At 48.8% G+C, this 20,446-nt stretch overlaps 10 protein-coding genes across 10 annotated transcripts; 6 read left to right on the forward strand and 4 right to left on the reverse strand.

Annotated features, from left to right (window-relative positions):
- Positions 1–2,633: 2,633 nt before the first annotated feature.
- Positions 2,634–4,429, forward strand: ASPBRDRAFT_135619 (cystathionine beta-synthase CYS4; the record flags this gene model as incomplete). Its single annotated transcript, XM_067618713.1, has 4 exons — positions 2,634–2,893; positions 2,971–3,005; positions 3,071–3,747; positions 3,803–4,429. 4 exons carry the CDS (start codon positions 2,634–2,636, stop codon positions 4,427–4,429), a joined length of 1,599 nt encoding a protein of 532 aa, XP_067474741.1.
- A 436-nt stretch (positions 4,430–4,865) lies between these two features.
- Positions 4,866–6,282, forward strand: ASPBRDRAFT_59026 (putative short chain dehydrogenase/reductase; the record flags this gene model as incomplete). Its single annotated transcript, XM_067627987.1, has 6 exons — positions 4,866–4,943; positions 5,059–5,083; positions 5,195–5,237; positions 5,272–5,387; positions 5,484–6,106; positions 6,223–6,282. 6 exons carry the CDS (start codon positions 4,866–4,868, stop codon positions 6,280–6,282), a joined length of 945 nt encoding a protein of 314 aa, XP_067474742.1.
- A 244-nt stretch (positions 6,283–6,526) lies between these two features.
- ASPBRDRAFT_135746 (signal recognition particle receptor subunit beta) lies at positions 6,527–7,601 on the reverse strand (the record flags this gene model as incomplete). Its single annotated transcript, XM_067618723.1, has 2 exons — positions 6,527–7,276; positions 7,389–7,601. The coding sequence occupies 2 exons, from the start codon at positions 7,599–7,601 to the stop codon at positions 6,527–6,529; spliced, it is 963 nt and encodes a 320-aa protein (XP_067474743.1).
- A 521-nt stretch (positions 7,602–8,122) lies between these two features.
- Positions 8,123–9,797, forward strand: ASPBRDRAFT_48043 (putative beta-1,6-glucan biosynthesis protein (Knh1)). Its single transcript, XM_067626004.1, has 4 exons — positions 8,123–8,482; positions 8,549–8,649; positions 8,741–9,149; positions 9,241–9,797. The coding sequence occupies exons 1-4, from the start codon at positions 8,270–8,272 to the stop codon at positions 9,304–9,306; spliced, it is 789 nt and encodes a 262-aa protein (XP_067474744.1). The 5' UTR covers positions 8,123–8,269; the 3' UTR covers positions 9,307–9,797.
- Positions 9,618–11,550, reverse strand: ASPBRDRAFT_48045 (glutamate 5-kinase). Its single transcript, XM_067626005.1, has 5 exons — positions 11,382–11,550; positions 11,118–11,305; positions 10,946–11,056; positions 10,796–10,891; positions 9,618–10,733 (listed from the first exon to the last, which is right to left on the reverse strand). The coding sequence occupies exons 1-5, from the start codon at positions 11,416–11,418 to the stop codon at positions 9,915–9,917; spliced, it is 1,251 nt and encodes a 416-aa protein (XP_067474745.1). The 5' UTR covers positions 11,419–11,550; the 3' UTR covers positions 9,618–9,914.
- A 187-nt stretch (positions 11,551–11,737) lies between these two features.
- ASPBRDRAFT_136027 (mitochondrial inner membrane protease ATP23) lies at positions 11,738–12,587 on the forward strand (the record flags this gene model as incomplete). The annotated part of the gene is made up of 3 exons (XM_067618755.1): positions 11,738–11,963; positions 12,036–12,295; positions 12,360–12,587. The coding sequence occupies 3 exons, from the start codon at positions 11,738–11,740 to the stop codon at positions 12,585–12,587; spliced, it is 714 nt and encodes a 237-aa protein (XP_067474746.1).
- Positions 12,588–12,850: 263 nt separating this feature from the next.
- Positions 12,851–14,151, reverse strand: ASPBRDRAFT_34338 (aurora family serine/threonine-protein kinase; the record flags this gene model as incomplete). The annotated part of the gene is made up of 3 exons (XM_067623217.1): positions 12,851–12,991; positions 13,042–13,998; positions 14,056–14,151. 3 exons carry the CDS (start codon positions 14,149–14,151, stop codon positions 12,851–12,853), a joined length of 1,194 nt encoding a protein of 397 aa, XP_067474747.1.
- A 501-nt stretch (positions 14,152–14,652) lies between these two features.
- ASPBRDRAFT_135849 (TIP41 family protein) lies at positions 14,653–15,592 on the forward strand (the record flags this gene model as incomplete). The annotated part of the gene is made up of 3 exons (XM_067618733.1): positions 14,653–14,948; positions 15,014–15,395; positions 15,440–15,592. The coding sequence occupies 3 exons, from the start codon at positions 14,653–14,655 to the stop codon at positions 15,590–15,592; spliced, it is 831 nt and encodes a 276-aa protein (XP_067474748.1).
- Positions 15,593–16,367: 775 nt separating this feature from the next.
- ASPBRDRAFT_200200 (uncharacterized protein) lies at positions 16,368–17,441 on the forward strand (the record flags this gene model as incomplete). Its single annotated transcript, XM_067621406.1, has 3 exons — positions 16,368–16,436; positions 16,503–16,839; positions 16,924–17,441. 3 exons carry the CDS (start codon positions 16,368–16,370, stop codon positions 17,439–17,441), a joined length of 924 nt encoding a protein of 307 aa, XP_067474749.1.
- Positions 17,442–17,723: 282 nt separating this feature from the next.
- Positions 17,724–20,303, reverse strand: ASPBRDRAFT_200201 (bifunctional aminopeptidase/epoxide hydrolase; the record flags this gene model as incomplete). Its single annotated transcript, XM_067621407.1, has 10 exons — positions 17,724–17,850; positions 17,904–18,385; positions 18,444–18,672; positions 18,725–18,738; positions 18,833–18,958; positions 19,020–19,139; positions 19,185–19,302; positions 19,361–19,583; positions 19,686–19,770; positions 19,842–20,303. The coding sequence occupies 10 exons, from the start codon at positions 20,301–20,303 to the stop codon at positions 17,724–17,726; spliced, it is 1,986 nt and encodes a 661-aa protein (XP_067474750.1).
- Positions 20,304–20,446: the final 143 nt, after the last annotated feature.

The following is a 20,446-nucleotide window of genomic DNA, read 5'->3' on the forward strand; positions in this document are numbered from 1 at the left end:
CCATGGAGCCGTCGGTGTTCTTTCTCATGATGTGTCGGTAATAATGTACCACTCTGCGATTTCGAAGCCGATCGAGCAGCATCCGGGCCCAATATTCCGTCATCTTGTTGCAGGGCTCCTTTTGGAGGGGTTTGTGACTTCTGTCTGCCGCTATCCGTATTAGATCCCATCGTCTGGGGAGATGCGTTGTTAACTGGCTCAACGATCGACCTGAATCAAGCTCTTACTGCTTGGTCACTGGCTTTTGAATTAGGTGATACGTTCAGAAATCAAGGTAGAAAAATCTCTAGAGCAAAGCGATGATGAGGAAAAGCAAAGATGGTGATTCTAGGGTGCATGCTCTAGTAAGCTCAGGCACGCATCGGCATAGTCAAGAGGTGACTGAGGCCCAAAGCCAAGGATAGAGGACAAAAGAGGACGGTAGTTAGTAGTTAGAGGACAAACAAGATCATGTATGGACACCGGAGATTATGTACGGGAGATAATGACTGTGGATCTAAATTATAGAAAAGGAAAAATAAACTAAACTAAAATAAAAAAAAAAAAAGGGAAGAGAGAAGAAATAATAACAGGAGTTTCAGCTGAATGTGCTTGGCTTTGCAGATGTGGCAGACGAGTGTCATTGTGTACTATTCCTTTCGTAGAAAAGAAAAACACGAGGGGGAATTTCTGGGGCTGGGACGGTTTTGAAGGAAAAGTTAATAAACCACCTTCAGCAGACATCCTTTTTCGCTGGTCATAATCGCGATCATTCTGGAGATTCTGATCCACTCAAGCAATATAATCAACAGGCTACACAGTACGGCATAGAGATAGTATTGTATGCCGTGTTTGTGGGCTGTCATTCTTCCATAGTCTTACCAAAACACTGAACAGCATTTCGCTGGACATCACAGAGTGAGCCTGTGCAGAGTGCAGACAGTCACTCAGGAGAATTGGGGCCCCCTTCAGCTGAGGCGATCCCTGAGTCCCTTAGTTACCCTTTGTTGTCAAAGTTCAAAACATCGTGCCCACGCTGTGGTCTTGGCGAGCCTATGAGCATCGGAGTGCGGCCTCTGGATGGAGCCGTGGCGCTTCGGCAGGTGAGCTGTAAAGGCTCACCCAGGAAAATCAAGCTGTCAACAGACCCGTCAGCTGCTGGATGGTTATCATCCCGCCGTATGCTTCAGAGCCTATCTTTCGGGTATGGCTGGCGTGATACCCCAGGTATAGCAGAGTTCCGCTGTACACTTCAGCAACACAATTATTCAAGCATGCTGGAATAAATGCCCTTGGACTGTATACTACTCTGTATAGACGCTGCTGCTCCATGGGGCGGCTGGTTCTCGCATTGTCGATACACAGCCACGATTGACTCGCGTCGAATCCTGCAGCTCGCCTCCAGGTGGGGACTCGCCGATGGTTGAGGCCAAATGGTAAATATGGCCTAGCTTGGCAGGCTCCCGCAATACTTCTCGGCCAGTTGGCTTGCTTGACAGGCGTCGAGTGAACATGTTTGGAACCAACACACCCCAATTGTATGCATGCATATCAGAAATACTTCATGAGCTTCTATATCCACTCTAAAATTATCAATCATTATTTCACTCACTCAAGTGCAGACTCTACTCTCTCTCTCTCTCTCTCTGTGTGTGTGTGTGTGTGTGTGTTATTCCCCGACGGCGAAATAAGAACATAGGATAATGCATTGCTTATTATCCAGATGGATTAAATTGGAGGAATTTTTCCGCCGACTAAAGACGTCATAGATTCATATAACAATAAATTCTTTAGGAAATGTATTCCGTTGTTGGTTGCAGGAAAGAGCCCCTGGTCAGGACCCCGACCGTTAGGATGTTGATAATGTTAATTCAATCACTGATGCTTACACACTTCTATCCTAGTTCGAACGTAGACCAACACTAATGTAATCCTAGTGATCAGAGCATGTTGTTCCTTGCTTAAGAAGGATCAATCGTATGTACGAAAAAGTTGAGTATCTTGGACGGAAGCTACTGAATTAGTTCATGGAGGTCGGTTGATCAACTCTAAATCCAAAGTAGTACTTAGATACGGTCTGCCGCAGGTCAGTACCTTAATCTTCACTCAGGATCTGCTATCTATTTGATTCTGGTTCTAGGTACATGGTCCTACATGAGTATGTTTTCTGATTGGTGGTGCGCGTGAATACCCACCTTGCCTCCACCGAAACCTGGAAGAATTAGAAGAAGCTAAATTATGAAATGACTGAGATCGCCCGATATCATAACTCTTCCTGTGTAAAGTCGACAATCGACATACATCAAGCACAAATGATGACAATCTATGGTAGCCATGACTCCTCTTATCTCATGTAGCCCAACGTGTTAAGTTCACATGCCAAACCACGTAACAATCACGTGGTGCTTATGCAAGAAGTCGTGATATGGCGAATGCGGTGGGTGGCACGGCGTAAACGGCTACCGTCGGGAGGGGTATACGACCAATCTGTTACGAGATTTTTTGCCTTGCCAAAATTTTTCCTTTTTCTTGTCTTATTCTTTCACCTTTGATACCCATAATATAGTCGCACGGGGACCTCAATTGCTCTTCGTTAATTATTCTTCCTCACGATCAACACATTTGACGAAAATCAGCTGTCTCCGATACCTACTATGTCCACGAAAACCACCCCGGCCGGTCCTCCGGTGGCCCTGGATACGATCACCCAGAATATTGGCAATACTCCCTTGGTCAAGCTAAACAGGCTTCCGCACAGCCTGGGTATCGAAGCCACCGTCTATGCCAAATGTGAATATTTCAATGCTGGTGGGAGCGTCAAGGACCGCATCGCTTTGCGCATGATTGAAGAAGCGGAACGATCTGGGCGCATAAAGCCTGGCGATACTTTGATCGAGCCTACCAGCGGTAACACGTAGGTCCCGTTGCGCAATCACGCAGATGTTCTTATAAAAAAAAAGAGCCCTAACACTGATACTTTTTTATCACTAGCGGTATCGGTCTAGCTCTTGTTGCGGCCGTCAAGGGTTAGTTGATCCAGTGTTTCGAAGTTAGGATCCTGTTGGCTAATAACTATCTCGGGAGTATGCAGGCTACAAGACCATCATAACTCTACCTGAAAAGATGTCCGCCGAGAAAGTATCAGTATTGCGTGCATTGAATGCTACCATTATCCGTACTCCCAACGAAGCGGCGTTCGACTCCCCGGAATCCCACATCGGCGTCGCAAAGCGCTTGGAGAAAGAGCTTCCGAATGCGCATATTCTAGACCAGTATGGAAACGTGAACAACCCACTTGCCCACGAGTTCGGGACTGCGGAGGAAATCTGGGTTCAGACAGAGGGCCGGGTCAGTGCGGTTGTCGCCGGTGCTGGCACCGGTGGAACGATCACTGGTATCTCTCGCGGTCTCAAGAAGCACAACCCCGATATCCAGGTCATTGCAGCAGACCCCCATGGATCTATTCTGGCACTTCCTGCTGCGCTGAACGACGAGCATATGAACGAGCCTTACAAGGTCGAGGGTATCGGATATGATTTCATCCCCGAGGTTTTGGATCGCCAGGCGGTCGACAAGTGGTACAAGACGGCCGACAAAGAGTCGTTCCAGTACTCTCGGCGGTTAATCGCCGAGGAAGGTCTTCTTGTTGGTGGGAGCAGTGGAAGTGCCATCTCCGCTTTGGCGCAAGCCGCGAAAGATAATAGATTCAAGAAGGATGACGTGGTTGTCGTCGTCCTTCCGGACAGCATCAGAAGTTATCTCACCAAGGTAAGTTATCATGTACTCCATGGCTGCCTCAAATGAGTTTCCTAACCTAGTGCAGTTTGCTGATGACGACTGGCTCGCTGCCAATGGCCTTCTGTCTTCGACCCCTGAACCCACATCCTTCCCAGCTCTACAGCCACAGGCAAAGAACGATGCCTTCGCCGGCTCGCAGGTCAAGGCTCTGAGATTGAAGCCGATCACAACAGTCCGATCCAATATCCCTTGTGAAATTGCCATTGAGATGATGCGCGACCGAGGTTTCGACCAACTTCCCGTTCTTGCTCCTTCCGGGAAGAAGCTTGTCGGACTGCTTACCCTTGGAAATGTTCTGAGCCGGCTGACTCATGGACGTGCTACCGGGAAGAGCTCGGTTGCTGATGTTATGTTCGATTTCAGCAAGATTCCGGAAATTGTCACCGATCCCAGAGATATGGGGCTTGCCAGTTCGCAGGCCGGCCAGAACGGTAGTGCTAACGCGAAGCCCCATATCAGAGATCGGAAATTTGTGGAGATCACCATGGACACGCCTTTGAGCGTACTCAACCGATTCCTCGAATGGAACAGTGCAGCTGTTGTCACTGAGCGTGATGGCCAAGGAGCAATGAAGCCGGTTGCGGTGGCGACCAAGGTCGACCTCCTTACCTGGATGCTTCACAACGACAACAATGGCACCTCAGGTAACTAGAATTATCACATTTTAGCGACTGTAATTTCAACTTTTTCAGCCGGTATGCTATAATAACTTGGAGGGTATCAACTATTGCTTCGATGCTTTTTTTTGGGGGGGGGACGCCCTCTGGCACACGACTTTCGATTCAAACAGTCATATAACGAAGCCTGTGCTACGGGCGGTACGGAGTTAATTGGAACAACTTTAGATAATTCAGGTCAATGAACAAAACCACAACCCCAATACGCTGGGACATCCTGCTGTGTGTAGGACTGACGTATGTAACACACGGCCGGAATGACGTCTCTGGTCCGCTGCTCTGTAACTCAAACCACCGGTTTCAATATTAAAATGCGATGAATTCAAACCGTGCTATTGAAGGATCACTAGCGATGGAGATTCCTCTTACCTATACATTGTTTCTTGCTCCAGATACCCCTAGACATCCATAATGACAGGAATATTCACCTATCGAGAATTCTCCTTGCAGGACACACCACCGTTGGATGGGAAGGTGGCTTTGGTAACAGTATGTCTATCTACCATCTCATTACCGATATATCCTTAAGGATCTGCAGTATGACCGAGAAGAATCAAGATATCGCGATTCTCCGGGAGACTGTCGCTAACATCGCAATCAATAGGGTGGTCATGGAGGCATAGGAAGAGGTGAATAAGTCCCTACCCTAGTTATCGCAGCAACTTCGTCATACAAAAATCGAAATACCCATTCCACGCCGAGTCTCAAAGCAGGATTCCATACTGAAAATGTCTATCTAGAAATCACCACCCAGCTTCTGATTCACAATATAGATAGAGTTTGGTCCTTGGTCGAAACAGCAACAAGTACCTAGCAGCAAAAGAAGAGTCAGTTTCATTCAGTGCGATTTGGGTGATATCTTCGCCGTGAAGGAAGCAGCCGATCAGGTCAAAAGTAAAATAAACAGGCTAGATATTCTCTTTTGCAATGGCGGTATGGCACCTTATATGCTACCACCCCTCCCTTTGCAGGTAGTTTACCATGAATTACCTGCATTTAGTGATAATTGACTCGAAACAAATCTTGTAGGCCTTGGTGTCACAACCAAGTACGAACGATCACCTCAGGGAGTGGAAATGGTCTTCGCGGCAAACTGCATCGGCCACCAGGAATTGGTCACTCTTCTCCTACCACTCTTAAAACGTACAGCAAACCAGCATAGTGAATCCAGTGAAGCCCGGATCGTTGTCACGAGTTCTTCGCTGCACTCGGTATGCCGTACTCTGGATCTGAACCAGCTTACCAAGCCTACCCGTGTGATGCCTCTGCATCCGTACATTGATGGCTTCTGGCGTTATTGTCGTTCTAAGTTGGGGAACATTCTCTTCACGAGGGAACTCACTCGTCGGCTCGAGGAAGAAGGCTCCGAAGCTGACAATGTTTACGTGAATGTTTTCTTTCCTGGGAACATCGTCACAGAGCAATGGAAAGCTTGGGATGAGTATGTGGGGAATACTCTCGGTGCAGTGTTCCGTTACATCTTTTCAATCATCGGACAAAGCACCCAAGATGGCGCCGCGACCGCCATCTATCTGGCCACAATTGATCAGATTCGAGTCGATGGTATTCGCGGCCAATACTATATTCCTGTTGCCAAGCCAGACGCAACGATTGACATAGGCAATGACCTCGTTCTCGCCCGCGACCTGTGGGTATGGGTCCCTACTTTCTGCCCTCTCTTTCCCTAACTCTTCTCCGCGGATTCTAGTCCATGCTCGCGATAGATGTTGATGACTTACTCTCACCACAATTTTCTGACTGCTTACAGGATTGGATAGAATCCAAGGTGACAGAGCATTTGGGTCCCCGTTGGCAAGGAGAGGCCTGATAGCAGCTCCTCAAAGGTGTATCTGTCCAAAATTCACAAGGTTATTGAACCTTCTTGGCGGATATCAGGTATGTCCGTGATCCCTAGTGCTCATAATAACCGTTTCGACGCAATAGAACGTATATGGACTGTCTGGGTTGTATGTAGGGATTTGTTATATTCAACGAATGTCTCGTATCATTTGATCCCATTTTCTAAGGCCAGTAGCACCTTCAGTGGCCCAAGTAATACATAAAAATACTGTTCAGAGGCATTGACCGATCCATTCCTCCCACTTCCTGACGCCGGCTCCGAGGTTGCCCTCCTCATCACTCTTGACAGCGCCGCCGACAACGTCAACAGTCAGCCCAATCTCGTCTTCCAGACCTCGGAAGGTAAACTTAATCCGAGTGTCGGTACTTCCCAGAATAACGTCTTCGCCCTCATCAACTCCAGCATCAGCGCTAGCATCCATGAGACCTTTGCTCTTGGACTTCCGAATCCTGTCAATCTCGGCCTCCAACTTTTCACGCACCGAACCTGGAGGCAAGGCTGTGAAAAGGTCTTGCTTGTTGGCCACCACGAGAACGGGAATCTCTGAGGCTGCTTTCGCAGAATTCTTGCCTTTCTGAAGGGCCCGATTCTGGAGAGCTAGAAGCACATCGTACAGATACGAAGCTGTATCTCGCAACGTGTCAGACTCCACAAGAGCAGCCGTATCGACCATGAAGAGAACTCCGCGCAACTTGGTTTTAACATCCTTGGATGTTGACATGGACAGCAATGTCGCAAGTCCCTGGGGTCCCCGCAGTTTTCCATGGCCCGGAGTATCCCATACGCGGTACTTGACAGGGTTCTTGGAGATATCTTTCAGCGAGGTGTCATTGACAGAGCGGTAGCGGTTCGAAGCAGTCTGGATGGAGGCGGGGAGGCTGATGGTAGCTACAGTAGATGTTTGCGAAGTATGTGTGAGCCGAGAATCTTTGGGAGGAACACGTGACGATTTAGTCTCAAGCTATTGTAGAAGGAAAGAGATAGTCAGCACAAGCTACAATAATGGACACGCACAAAGGAAGGCTAAATGGGATTGTATGATGGGAACTGAGGCTAAGTCAGATTGAACATACCAGGCTTAAGAAAGCGGTCTTGCCAGCCCCACTGGGACCAAGGAGTAGGAAATTGCTGGAGGGTGGAGAAGCGACTGTCCGGTAGAAGATCAGGTGCAGCAGGACAGGTAGCCCAAATGCAATGAAGACTGTGACCGCAATCGCAATGGGACTGCCGTCAAGCAGACTGGTAGCTATTCCCTCAAGGGACTTCCAATTCCCGTGAGATTGCATCTTTCACAGATGCTCACGTGAAGTACAGTGGATTGAATTATCAACCTAAAAAGAGGATTGATACAAAGGATAATTTTTCATTTACCCGGGGGATAGCGAAAAGGGATTGTGTAGGGCATGAACAGGTAAGAGCCCAGGTCCGCAGTATGTATCCAAGAAGCTACCAATCCGCAAGCGCAGAACTTCTTGTCCCTCGTCTTCCCCCAGTCTGGTTAGAGCAATAATCCTGACACGGCCAATTAGTAGACCAAGTCCGCGGGCTGCAATCCTGTCCGGGAGCGAGCTGACATCCAAGATGTTGCTTGTTGGTTGTTGGAGATTGCAGCGGTGACGACGAAACCAGCAGGTGGGCCAGACGGATCATGCCACCTTCGGAGCGGGATTCTGGCCGAGCTGGTTCTTGCCTTAATGCCTGTGTGCCTTTGTGCCTGGTTTGTGGCACGTGCGCTGCAGTTCCCGATTAGGAAACCCAGGTATATACTTCGGTAGCACAGCAGGCTTCCCAGCATGCCGTTGATTGCAGGGGGTGACGGGTGGGTGTCAACAGAGCTCGCAGGCTAGCCCTTTGATTCTCCAGCCATCTTCCTCCTCTGTGAAATACTCGTCAAACGACCGTTTTCTGTAGCATTTGCATTTCGCTTTTTTGGCCTGTTCTTCCTCTTCCCATAATGAGAGTCGCGCGTACAGTATACTTTGCGCTATCGCTCCTCTCCTCCGCTCTCGCGGATATCGAATTTATCGACCCAGCAGCTGGCGCAGTCATCAGAGCTGGGGATGTGGTCACTGCTCACTGGAGGGATTCTGGCGCATTACCCCGGCTTGCTTCACTCGTACAGTATGACCTCTATCTTTGTGCAGGCGGAGACACAGCGGGATCCAATGTGCGTACTCTATCAATGTTCTCGCCCCTGAAGCAAAGCCTACTAATACCCAGATCCCTGGTACAGGAGGATGTAGCTCTCCTCGTTAAAGACGCGCTTTTTGCCAAGGGCAATTCGGTTTCCTTTAAGATCGATTCCAAGGTTGGCGGCAATGATGTGAACGCATAGTAAGCCTTCCAATGCTCCCATTAGATACGACAGTGGCTTTCGACTCAGCTGTAAGGTCTCTTTCACTGCTGACAATCGTAATTCCTGCAGCTTTCTTAGGATTGCCGCTTCTGGTCCTGAAGCCTCTGTTGTCAACTACTCGGATCGTTTCACCCTCACGAACATGACCGGTTCATTCTCTCCGACGATCATGAATGGAATCTATTCCGCCTTGTATTCTACAGACCCTTCCCCACCGGGCCATGAGGATGAGAATCACGAAGAATTACGGAAGAGGCAGGTGGCTGGGCCCTATACGATTCCCTATCAATTGCAGACCGGACCTACAAGATACGCACCCATGGCGAAGAAGCCTGGAAGTACGATTCCGGCAGGAACACCAACCCCCCAATATCCAGCGAGTGCGTATTCCATTGCTACAACTTATCTACCTCAGGCTACCGTTCAGGTGACTTTGTCCGCCTCAGAAACATACTCCGTTATAAGCATTGAGAATACGGTAAGTATAACGTAGTTGGGTTCTGTCAATGTCAATCCCGTTCTTCCCTTCCCAAAGCACGAAACCACGCTAATGGCACTTCATTTCACAGGCATCACCTGCACCGCATGCTGGAGACACAAAGATGAAGCGATTTCTGGAAAGATGGAAAGATTGAGATGTATGACGATTCTGACGTGTGAAGCCTGGACGTTAAGGACTTATTGCTCGATTGTTTCAAGGCCTCTCCCCCCAACTTAGCACGCTCCTTGACCTATGCCTCAATGGCTATCGGTAATGGTGGCCTATTTGTGGCGTTCCCGGACTAGCAGAATAGAGATCGGGAATATATGTTGCACGTAACACCAGGTATTTCCCAGCGATGCTTATCTGCATCGGAGCGGTTCTTATATTGGTCAATTCTCGCCTCCTGGATTTTAACGGAACCACCAAGCCTACTACAAGTACTATAGTATAAGATGAAAGTTTTGGGCAATGAGCATAGCTCTAGTCTATTCTATGATGTAGCCTCTACTTCTCTTTATTCTGCATTCCTGATGATATTGTATGTTACTCATCGATCTTTCTCATCCGTCTTCCGCCAAATGGCGGCGGAATAGCTAGTTAATCGCCCGGGACGGAAGAGATGCTTGATTGGACTCAAGCCTCACTGACTTGAGAGAAGCAATATGTCAAAAGCGCACATTCCATTCGAAAATCTCCATCTGGATTGCACCTTGATGGGTTCTTCTCAAGGTAGCAGAATTGCTTATAGCTTTTCGCATTTCAGTGGCGTGGACTGTCGTTATTTTGTGTGAAAGAGATATTCTCTCGAAGAGCCACATATTCACTATCTGCATAGCCGAGCAATGATTGGATATGTGTACTTCTCTGGCCCTTGATGCGGATGATTTCACTGCTGCCGTAATTGACTAGGGCACGCCCAACCTCCTTCGGCTCCTGCCCATGGTGAAGGAATTCCCCATTCAGGGCATCTGGTGAGATCCTCTCAACTACAACCAGGCGTACAGCTTCCTGTTGGCCAAAATGGCCTTCTACCCCTACAACGCCAGCTGGAAGCAAGCCAGCCTTCTTCTGCAGAGCACTATAAGCACCGTGATCGATATACAGTGTACCTCGGGGTTTCAGGCCATGGAGAAGCCAGAAAGATCGGGACTGAATAGGGGTTTCCGAGGGAATGAATCGTGTGTGTAGAGGAGGCGGAGTGCGCAAGTCTGTCGAGCTCGTAGAATCTTCAGATTTCAGGCCAAGTTGTTCCGTTTGCTGAAGATACCTGACAATTTCATGGACATTACCCGGTTTGGAGCTCTTGGTAATGATTGTGGTCACGCCGGCGCTCGTTCCCAACTTTGCAGCGACGATTTTGGTACTCATTCCTCCTGTCCCTAAAGAAGAACCGGCGGACGAGACATCGGCCTCCAAAGACGAAATATCCGTAACGACCTCGATAGGCTTCGCGTCTGGGTTGTGGCGTGGGTTAGCGGTGTATAAACAGTCGACGTCAGTCATTAAGAAGAGGTAGTCGGCTTTGACCATAGCTGCTGTGATTGCGGACAGTGTGTCGTTGTCGCCGAATTTGATTTCCTTGTAAGAGTTAAGATTTACTTCTCTTTTTCTGTTCGAGTGATTGACTAGCCGAAGCATACCGAGACAGCGAGAGTGTCATTTTCATTGACGATGGGGATCACGCCCATGTCGAATAACTGTGCGAAGGTATTTTGGGCATTGAGGTATTGTGTCCTCTATGCCGGCGTCAGATTAGAAATGCATCTCCAGGGACAAGAGTGAACGCTTACATCCGCAATGTCGTTTCTGGTCAACAAGATTTGTGCGACTGGGAGACGGAGATGCGAGAAAAGACCATCCCAAAGACTCATCAGTCTACATTGCCCAACTGCTGCCAAGGCCTGGAGTCCATATATCAGCCCCCGAAATCAGCAATCCGTAGTATTGTGTGTATGTAACTACCTGTATACGGGGCAAGTGTTTCGGTCTCTCCTCGATATCCATTCTCCGTAAACCGACACCGACAGCACCGGACGAAACGAGCACGACATTGTGTCCGTCGCGATGGAGTTTGGCGGCAGTCTCCACAATCAAGGTCAGAATCGACAGGATAGGCTCGTGGGTGTTCTCATCAACGATGGAACTCGTCCCTGTTTGTAAGGAGATTTGTAAGTTAACATTCCTGCAGCAGGTTAATGTCCAGGTTCCTAGTCGGATACCCCGCACCTAGCTTGATGACGATCGTGAGGCGTTTGGAAGCCATTGTGAAGTGAATGTAAAGTTGTTAAGTTGAAAATGTAGTTCTCAAAGTCGCCCATCTGATGGCGACACTGGTAAACGGCGGGATCCGACCTCCCTCCCAGACACGGTGTCAGACAGGTTGCGCTAGTCCTTGGAGCATGATCGGGCATCCCGTTCGCCGTGTGCGATTTTCCGGGGAATTTCTATTTTTTGCCAGGCACACCTTTCACCGCCAATGCGGAGAGCTCATGGCGGAATCGGCTTGGACGATCTTTCCGCAGCGCTTCTTCCGTATCCAGTTCACTGCGCCGACTTTCCCGTCGCTAAGTTTCCTGGGCGAAATGTCGACTTCAGAGACTTCTAATTCCGGTTCGCAATCCGGCAAGCAGGATACCGGCTTTTTACCGGGCGACGATACCTGGACGCAATGGCGCAATATCTTTTCCATCCTAGCAGGTCGAATGACGGATGAAGGGAAAGAACAGTTCCGTGTTGCCCGGGACATTCGAAATGAGGCCGCCGACTGTAAACGTTGCGAGGACCAGCGTGATTACCTCTTACAATTCAGTGAGGCCATTTCTCTTTGCCCGTTCGCGGGTGTACTCAGACCGGATCACAGCTAATTCAAGGAATCTCAAGGTCCCATAATCCGATTCATGAGTGACAGTATTCGACAACTTGGAGGAGACCTCCATAGCCACAACATCTATTGCCGCCGATGTACCAATCGAAAAGCTGGAGGCTTCGACCCCGACTATGGTATTTTGATTTGCGCGAACGAGATGAAGGATCAGGGACATCTGGAAGACACAATGGCTCATGAAATGGTCCACGCCTACGATCACTTGAGATTCAAAGTTGACTGGATGAACAATCTGCGGCACGCAGCTTGTACCGAGGTAACTACTTTCCCCCGATGATAAACACCTAGACTTGGGGGCCATCGGCTGACACAAACGATAGATTCGAGCCAGTTCCCTTAGTGGGGAATGTCGATGGGCGCGCGAGTTCTTCCGCAGGGGCCAGTGGAAGTTCACACAACAACATCAAGAGTGTGTCAGAAGAAGAGCTATCTTGTCTGTACGAGCAAGGCCGGGATGCAAGGACGAAGCCCATGCAGAGAAGGTTGTAAACGAGGTATGGGACAGCTGTTTCAGAGACACCCGCCCTTTTGACGAGATTTACCGATGATACTACCGTTTTTGAGCGTTGCAGTCCTGCGATAGAGGGCACTCGTGTGTATATAATATTTGATACGCCACCTGCAAAGATATACCAATAAATAATAAACCCAGGGAAACCTGACGCCGCAAAAGGCAGATAATTGTAAAACTCCAGCATGCTCAACGCACTTCACACGAAAATCAAACGAAAGAAGGTGGGCCACTGGTTGAAGTGGCAGGGAAAGACCACACGTCCCAACACCAAAGCGCCGTAGATGCATGAGTATTAGGTTATTGTTTAGCATCCTTTGATGAAGCTGAACCAGAACTGCGCTTCATGGTTCGTTCATCCTTCACACAGTGTTTAAGAATCCAGGGGTGCCGTTGGATTTCGTCAAGAGAGATTCTCTTCTCAGGATCCAGAACAAGAAGCTAGAAAGTATTAGCAAGTACTCCATCCAGGGCGACTGGCCTTCACATACCCGTTTGATAAGGTCTCTCGCCTCAGGGCTCACGAATGAGGGGACCGACATATCCGCTCTTGCGATCCGTCTCTGCGTCATAACAGGAGTGTCCTCGAAGGGAGCTTCTCCAACAAGAAACTCATATGTTAACACACCTAAGCTCCACAGATCGACCTTCTCGTTGTAGTAGTTATCCTGCGAACCCGGCTTGAGCATCTCCGGAGGCAGATAATCCAATGTTCCACACATTGTTTGCCTCCTGTTGTTGGGTGCATGTACGCTCCATCCAAAGTCACTGATCTTTATTTCCCCGTGGATGCCGACAAGGATATTCTCGGGTTTGATATCACGATGCATGACATGCTTCTTGTGGAGGTATTTCAAGGCAGCAGCCATTTGAGCAATGTATTGGGCAGCTTTCCATTCAGGAAATCGATGTTCCTTGCGAAGATGTTTGTATAACTCCCCCCTGCCGGCAAATTCAAGAATTAAAAAGATCCGTTTGCTGTCGTGGAAGTGTCCGTAAAGCCTTAGAACATTTGGGTGACGAAGATTGCTCTGAATCTCGATTTCTCGACGGACTTGCTTCTGCACTCCACCCTGCTGCAACTCAGATTTGTGCAGGACTTTGAGCGCGCATACAAAACCAGAAGACCGCTCTTTGGCCAGATACACCCTACCAAACTTCCCTTTTCCTAAAGGTTTTCCAATCTCAAACATTCCAAGGTGCAGCTTCTTGGGTGCTGGTTGCTCATATAGCGGGTTTGGATGCCGTTGCTCCCCATTCTCGTCTAGGTTGCGACTCGGTAAAGTGTTCTGGGAGCCCTTCGTAGGGGACTGAGCGACGTTCATGGCATTGACCTTGTTGTCATTGGTATTTTGCAAGGCTAGCTTCAGGAGATTTGATCGATTGGAGCTGCCGTATTGGCCTGCAGCTCCAAGGCCCGAAAGGGACATGGCTGTTGATAAGGAGCTCTGATGTACGGCATTAACAGGCCATACGATATACAAGGCATACTCCAGGACTCATACCTTAGGTTTCGGGTAGCCGCCGCCATTGTGTCCACTGTCATTTTCGTCTTTGACGGAAAGGCGCTCGAGGCGCGCTTCCAATGTCTTGGAGGCCATGGAGAAAAATGTAGTCGACAGTGATTGACGACGGGAAGAGCTAAACAAGGATTGCAGGCGATTATCAGGACTATCGTGCCTTACAAAATCATAGTCAAGACCTAGAGAGTCTATAGAGGGAACAATGGTCTAGATGGCAAGCTGGAAGAGGATACTGGAGAACGAGTGAGTAGATAAATAAGGTTGAGGAGAACTGGCAGCTCTCTAGCGACGCTCGGATGTTTATCCGGTTTGGTTCTCAGACACATCACCCCAGCAACGGATCGGACCGTTTCTTTCTCCGACGCCGCGGGGTATGATCTATCGGCTGGCCATGGGGAACGCCGACGATGCATATCTGTGAACCAAAGGACTCTTTTCTTGTTTCCCTCTTTTCTTGCTTCTTTTCTTTTTTTTTCCTTCGAAATATATCCCTCTCGCTTGTGTATAATTTATTACAGTCGCTTGCCACCCACTCAATAACATAGCATGACTTCACGTAGCAGCGCGCCGTCAGCAAATATGGCGAGTACCGCAACTTCGCCCAGCTTTCAGAAGCCCAATTCCGTGATGGTTAAAGGATTCAAGATCAGCACTCAGAAATTGCCAATACTAAAGGCGGATCCAATCGAGGAAATGACGAAAGAATTAGGAATCACCCCACCAGAAATGATTTTCGGTGACAATTTTGTGGCTATTGAACATGAACAAGGCCAGTGGGGAATAGGTTTCAACGCATTTGACGCCCTAGACCGTGTGGACAAAACTGGTACATCAATGCTCAAGGTCGCATACTCGAAAGAATGGCAAAAGAGCAGGTACTGAACCATCTTTGCTTACTTAACGGGTCGCTTACACACGTTTGTGACTGACTGGTCATTAGGGAGAAGACCCACGAAGGAATCAAAGAAGTTGTCAAACCCTTCGATTGGTCTTACACTACGGACTACACGGGCACACTAAAACCTGGTAGTCGACCCTTTGTAGCAACAACGAAGCCCATTCCTATCGAATTGTTGAAGCGGCCGGACCCTATTTTGTTTTTTGACGACGTCATTCTTTACGAGGATGAACTTGCTGATAACGGCATTACCATGTTATCGTGCAAGATCCGAGTCATGCCGTCTAGGCTGCTTCTCCTTGCGAGATTCTTCATGCGACTAGATAACGTTATTTTCCGGCTGCGGGACACGAGGGTCTATGTTGACTTCGAGGAGATGGAGATCATCAGAGAATATCAATCTAGGGAATCTGAATATGAGGCGGTAAGACGGGTAAGCTAGTCGCATTCTCTGAGTTGGGGTGCTAGATCCGAGTTGCATGGCCCGGGGAACTGACCAGTTTTCAGACCTTAGCAACGACCAGAGACGACGTGCCGGCAGTCATGAGAGACCCTAATAGGCTTTCGGAAATCCTCCCGCTTGTTGAAAGGCGCTTAGAGAGGGTGTCTCTCAACGAATGAAGCATCAATACGATGGATACTCACTACCGCAGTCTACCCCAATCTACCACGATCTGAGGCTCACTCACAGTCGCGGCTCCAGCTGGCTGTAGGAAATGCGTCCGGAATAGGAATAATCGCTCTATCGCACCGCATATATACGCGTGGGCTTCTTACTCCGGCGCTTTGAATCGCCTCAACGCTACTCAGGTCATGCCATACCAGTTGTATTCTGGATAAATGAATTGCGCGATCGAGGCAATACCACGCTCGGACGCCTTGCTCTGATTACCTCTATTCTTTGAGCCAACGCCCTTAAAAAGAATAGTATCGACCAAAGCCTCAGCGATTCGGATTTTGACCATACTATCACGATAGTGCTCATACACCATACCCTTTTTGTGCCCGGAAGAAAGATGGTAACGGGGTAGGTAATATAGGCAGAATAGTTGTTTACGATCCTTCTCTGGACTTCCGACAGTCCTGCTCATAGTTGTAAACACCGTTCCTACCTAGCTCCTCTAAAGGCTTAAGCTTGTGACTGGAGTTTGTAGCTGATCAAAAGAAGTCGTGACGTACTAGGTAGGTGAACCGCGGAAGGCCTGGCGGCAAACGGTGCAAACATTGTTGATCCGCGGGCTTCTAGATTTCTCCGGGAGTATGGGGCAGTCTCAAGTTTGGGGATTGTAATCGAAGACCTTCATCTACAATCTCAGGCAACAGAGACCTTCCGGTTCAAGCGAGCATAGACAGTAACCTGAACCGACTAGGGGTGGTGCTATACACATTTACAGCAATGCCTTCCGCAGGCCCGAAGAATCTGTCCCTTCGAGGGCTCTACAATTTTCAATGCCCGCGCCCCCAGGTACGGCCTCCAGTAGCAGAGAGGTTAATACGGTTGACATTCCATCTGACGAGGCGATCATATTAGGTGCAAGCATCTAATCAGTTTCTCCTTCCATCAACTTTGGCTTTGAAGCCCTTGGTGTCTCACCACCACACCAGGCATCAGCAACAACCGCTGGCCTCATGCTTCGCTAGTTCTTTGCAAAGTCGCCGGAATTCTTCGCAGCTAGCTCGCGCGATCGGGCCACGCCCAGGTACTGCAGCAGAGACGTATGTCGCTTACGGAATGACACAAAAGCTATTCGAAGCCTGCTCCAAACAAGCAGACTACAAGATACCTCAGCTATCTCAGAAGGGAGCTCAGGTGCCGAAGACAAGTGCTGGAGAAGACTTGGGAGTAGGTGAAGGATGGTGGTATGAAGGTTCGTTTTCATAAGTGTCTTCATCTTCGTGGATGGCGTGGCGTGGTACCTAGGGGTGCGCGACTAACCAGCATAACTGAACAGAACTGGGTCTCGTTCCTACGTTCTCAACATGGTCGCAGGTCACGTTCCTGCACATGTACCTATTGACGGTCCGACTGCGCGCGTTGCCGTCGCACGACAGCCTTCAAACCTACTCGCGGCATTTGATCGACCACTTCTCACACAGTGCCGAACATCGCATGGATGTGCTTCACGGATTGACGAGCCGCGGTATACGGAATAAGTTCCTCAAGGATCTTTTCATCCAGTGGCGTGGTGTTTTGGCAGCCTACGATGAAGGCCTTATCAAAGGAGACGCTGTCTTGGGAGCTGCCATTTGGAGAAACCTCTGGAAGGCGAGCCATACTGCACCAGACGGTAAGGAACTGGACTGGTCGAAGGTAGCTCAGGTTGTCGCGTATATGCGTCGGGTGCTCTCCGAACTCTCTCAGGTGCATGAAGCGGACTTGGTCTTCCAACTGGACCGACAAAGGAACGGAAAACCGGGCATTTTCTCCTATTCTGAAGTCGATCAACAGATGGTCGATGGCAAGCGGTGACGTTGTGGGTTTGGGGTTACCCATCAGTGCTCTTTTGTTCGCCTTTTGTACGCATAACTATCATGTCTACGTTCTATAGTGTAACATATTGGGCTTCACTTTACATCATTTAATCCTTCGTGTGGAAGCATCTACATACTTTGCTATCACTGTTACGGCTAATAAGCGGTTAACGATGCCGGAAGATCATTTCAAATATGGAATTGCTATGGCAGGTCTTTGCAGTGTGCGCATTGCCCACTGTGTGAATCGGCCCGGAAACTGATGAGCTTGTGGACATTGCTATACATCCTTCTTCCCAAAGAGATCCTTCTCAACCATTGCCCGGCAAATAGGATGGTAGAAGTCCTTGTACTTCTCGAAAGTTGCGACTGCAACATCACGATTGACTCTCTGCAAGCTCCGGAACCTGGTTGCTGGGTTAGCGCCATAAATTGTCTTCGCTTTCGCAGGATAACTTACAGTGGTCTCACAAACTTCATCCTTCCAATTCTGCCTAGTAGTTCGGTCGTCGGTCCGACAACACTCTCATCACCAGCTTTCAAGCCCACTTGGAAATAGAGATTGGCAACCTCTATGTTCTCACTCTTGGAAAGTCCATAAACTTCGCCCATGAGCTTCGACAGTTCGGGGGAGAGGGGTCGCTCAAGAAGAAGCATCTGTTCCAAGAAAACGACGATCTGATTCGCAGTCAAGCCCTCAATATCGCTTGACTGCGGCTTGAAAGATGTTCCAGATTTCCACTTTTGGGCAAGTTCATAAACAACATCAACTAACGACGTATCGAACTGAGGCTTAGGAGGTAGCCCAGGGGCATAGAACCATGTGTCCCAGTCAAGCTCAGTCAGTAGTCTGAGGGCTTCCGCATCAGAATGAAAGAAATCCAAGAGTGTCGATTTGAATTCATAGGAGTCTAGCGACTTCTCTTTGAAGACAGTAAAGTACTAATAGAACAATCTTGAGTCAGTAGGTCTGCTTTGCTTGTGAGCCTGGGTAACGCACGTGAGGGATGAAACGGTCAAACTTCTGCTTCCCTATAAGTGTTTCCAGATGAAACAAGAAGTTGAATCCTTTCTCGTAAGGAATGCTGGAGAACGCATCATCCGGGTCCTTGCCCTTGAGGTCCGTAATCAATTTAGTGAACTCGTGGTCATGCCCAAAATGTTCCACGGAGTCCGAGAGCGCTTTCCAACCTATGATGGCAGAGAAATGCCGATATGCTTCACCATGTCTAGATTCAATCAGTAACTGGTTGCGGCAGCAAGGCACGATGCTAGACTCACACGGCAGCTAGGATCTAGAACCTGTCAGCAAAAGAAAGGATAATACCGCCTCAGCCGGTGCGAAGAAGTGGTGGGTGGGGGGCGGGGGAGGGGGATAAACAAGCTTACCCGTCTCTCTAAATAGGTGGTCCAGCCTTCGTTCAGCCAGAAATGTTCCCATGATGCATTGGTTACAAGGTTGCCGCTCCAGCTGTGTGCGAGTTCGTGGGCAATGACATCAATATTCTCTCGGTCCTAACCCGTCATGTTAGTATCAGGCACCATTTGATTGCATAAGACAACTCTTGTTTCACACCTTAGAAATGATGCTGGGAGTGGCAAACGTGAAGATGGGGTTCTCCATCCCTCCGTAAGGGAAGCTTGGTGGAAGAATCAGAACATTATACTCGCCCCAGGCGTAAGGGTATACAATTTTCTGTCTTGGTCAGAGATGTTTCATTTCACCAAGCGGTTTGCAAACCTCAATTGCACCGATAAACTTCTCCGTATCTGCCTCGAGCTCCCACTGGCATTCTTGGACCTTGTCGGGGCTAGTAGCCACAACACTGCGGGGTCCGATTGCAGCTTCTGAAATGTCACTGTCATCTGTAAGCCACGTGGCGGTGATAGGGTTTGGAGGACATATGACAAGCTTACCCACTAGCTAGAGCGAAGAGATAGCTCGGGATTGGGACGCGCTGGTGAAACTGGTACAAAGTCTTGCCCTCGGATGTCGACATACCCAGAGCATCACGAACAGGCAAGCCACTAGCAATCACAGGCAGGGGGGACGAGATGTTGAAGTCGATGGTACTCTTAACATCAGGCGTATCTTGGCAGGGGAATATGGATCGTGCATGAATCGCCTGGCATTGAGAGACTGAAAAGGATTCTTGTAAGCAGTCCAAAATCGTTCAATGATCCCGCCGTTCTTGAGAGGATTATCATAGACATCAGGCGGAGAAAGACTGAATTCGCTTACACATGTATGGATGCTTCTTGTTGGACGTTTGAGCCGGCGTCAGCCATTGAAGTGCGGTACACTTCTCGGTGGTTTGAACGGAGATCTGACAGTCTGCAGTGTTAGGCCAGGCAACAGTGAGGAAGTTGATGTCTGGTGTTTTAATTTTATATGTACCTCAACGTCAATGGTTTCGTCCAAGTTCACTCCCTGATCGAGCTTGATTTTCAAGGCAGAGCCATACGGTTCCAAGGGAGGGAGAAGCTCCCAGTCAGAGGGCTTGCCATCAATTTTGACGCCCCCGATTGCCACATGGTTAGAGTCCAAGATGATCTCCTGCGAGTCACCGTTGGTGGTTGACTTGAGCTTGTGGATGACATTTCCCACGAGCTTTTTCTGGTCAAAAAGGATGTCGAAGTTGGCAGTGATATGGGTGCATCTCCAGTTGTTATAGTTGCTAAGGGTATTGGGATCCCTTGGGGGATTGATGCTTGTCGCCATGCTACGTCTGTGAATCTGGGGTAGTCGGAGGGACCACCGGATTTGAACCGAAGAGTTGACGTTGGCCTTCAGACCGGTAAAGCTGGGAACGCGTGGAGAGCTAATCCGCCAGAACAAAGTGAAAGGAATAGATTGCATGTGCCCCTCTTATAGTACCGGCCGGACGACTAGATGGATAAGAGAAAGTAAAATTTCTTCACTATCCTTCTACCGTCCTTTTTTCTCCCTTATTTCTTCTCAATTTTATTGGAGTGGAATTTTTAGCTTACCTAGTAGAGGGA

This window comes from Aspergillus brasiliensis (genome assembly GCF_001889945.1).
Source record: "Aspergillus brasiliensis CBS 101740 unplaced genomic scaffold ASPBRscaffold_16, whole genome shotgun sequence".
NCBI lineage: Eukaryota > Fungi > Ascomycota > Eurotiomycetes > Eurotiales > Aspergillaceae > Aspergillus > Aspergillus brasiliensis.

What these genes read in the sequence shown, in the direction of transcription:
- ASPBRDRAFT_48043 (XM_067626004.1), top strand. Translation starts at nt 8,270, where the DNA reads ATGAGAGTCGCGCGTACAGTATACTTTGCGCTATCGCTCCTCTCCTCC. An exon ending in GAGACACAGCGGGATCCAAT is followed by an intron (nt 8,483 to 8,548) that starts GTGCGTACTCTA and finishes TCCCTGGTACAG; the next exon opens with GAGGATGTAGCTCTCCTCGT. An exon ending in TTATAAGCATTGAGAATACG is followed by an intron (nt 9,150 to 9,240) that starts GTAAGTATAACG and finishes TTCATTTCACAG; the next exon opens with GCATCACCTGCACCGCATGC.
- ASPBRDRAFT_48045 (XM_067626005.1), bottom strand. Translation starts at nt 11,418, where the DNA reads ATGGCTTCCAAACGCCTCACGATCGTCATCAAGCTAG. An exon ending in AACACTTGCCCCGTATACAG is followed by an intron (nt 11,057 to 11,117) that starts GTAGTTACATAC and finishes TATGGACTCCAG; the next exon opens with GCCTTGGCAGCAGTTGGGCA. An exon ending in ATGACACTCTCGCTGTCTCG is followed by an intron (nt 10,734 to 10,795) that starts GTATGCTTCGGC and finishes AACTCTTACAAG; the next exon opens with GAAATCAAATTCGGCGACAA.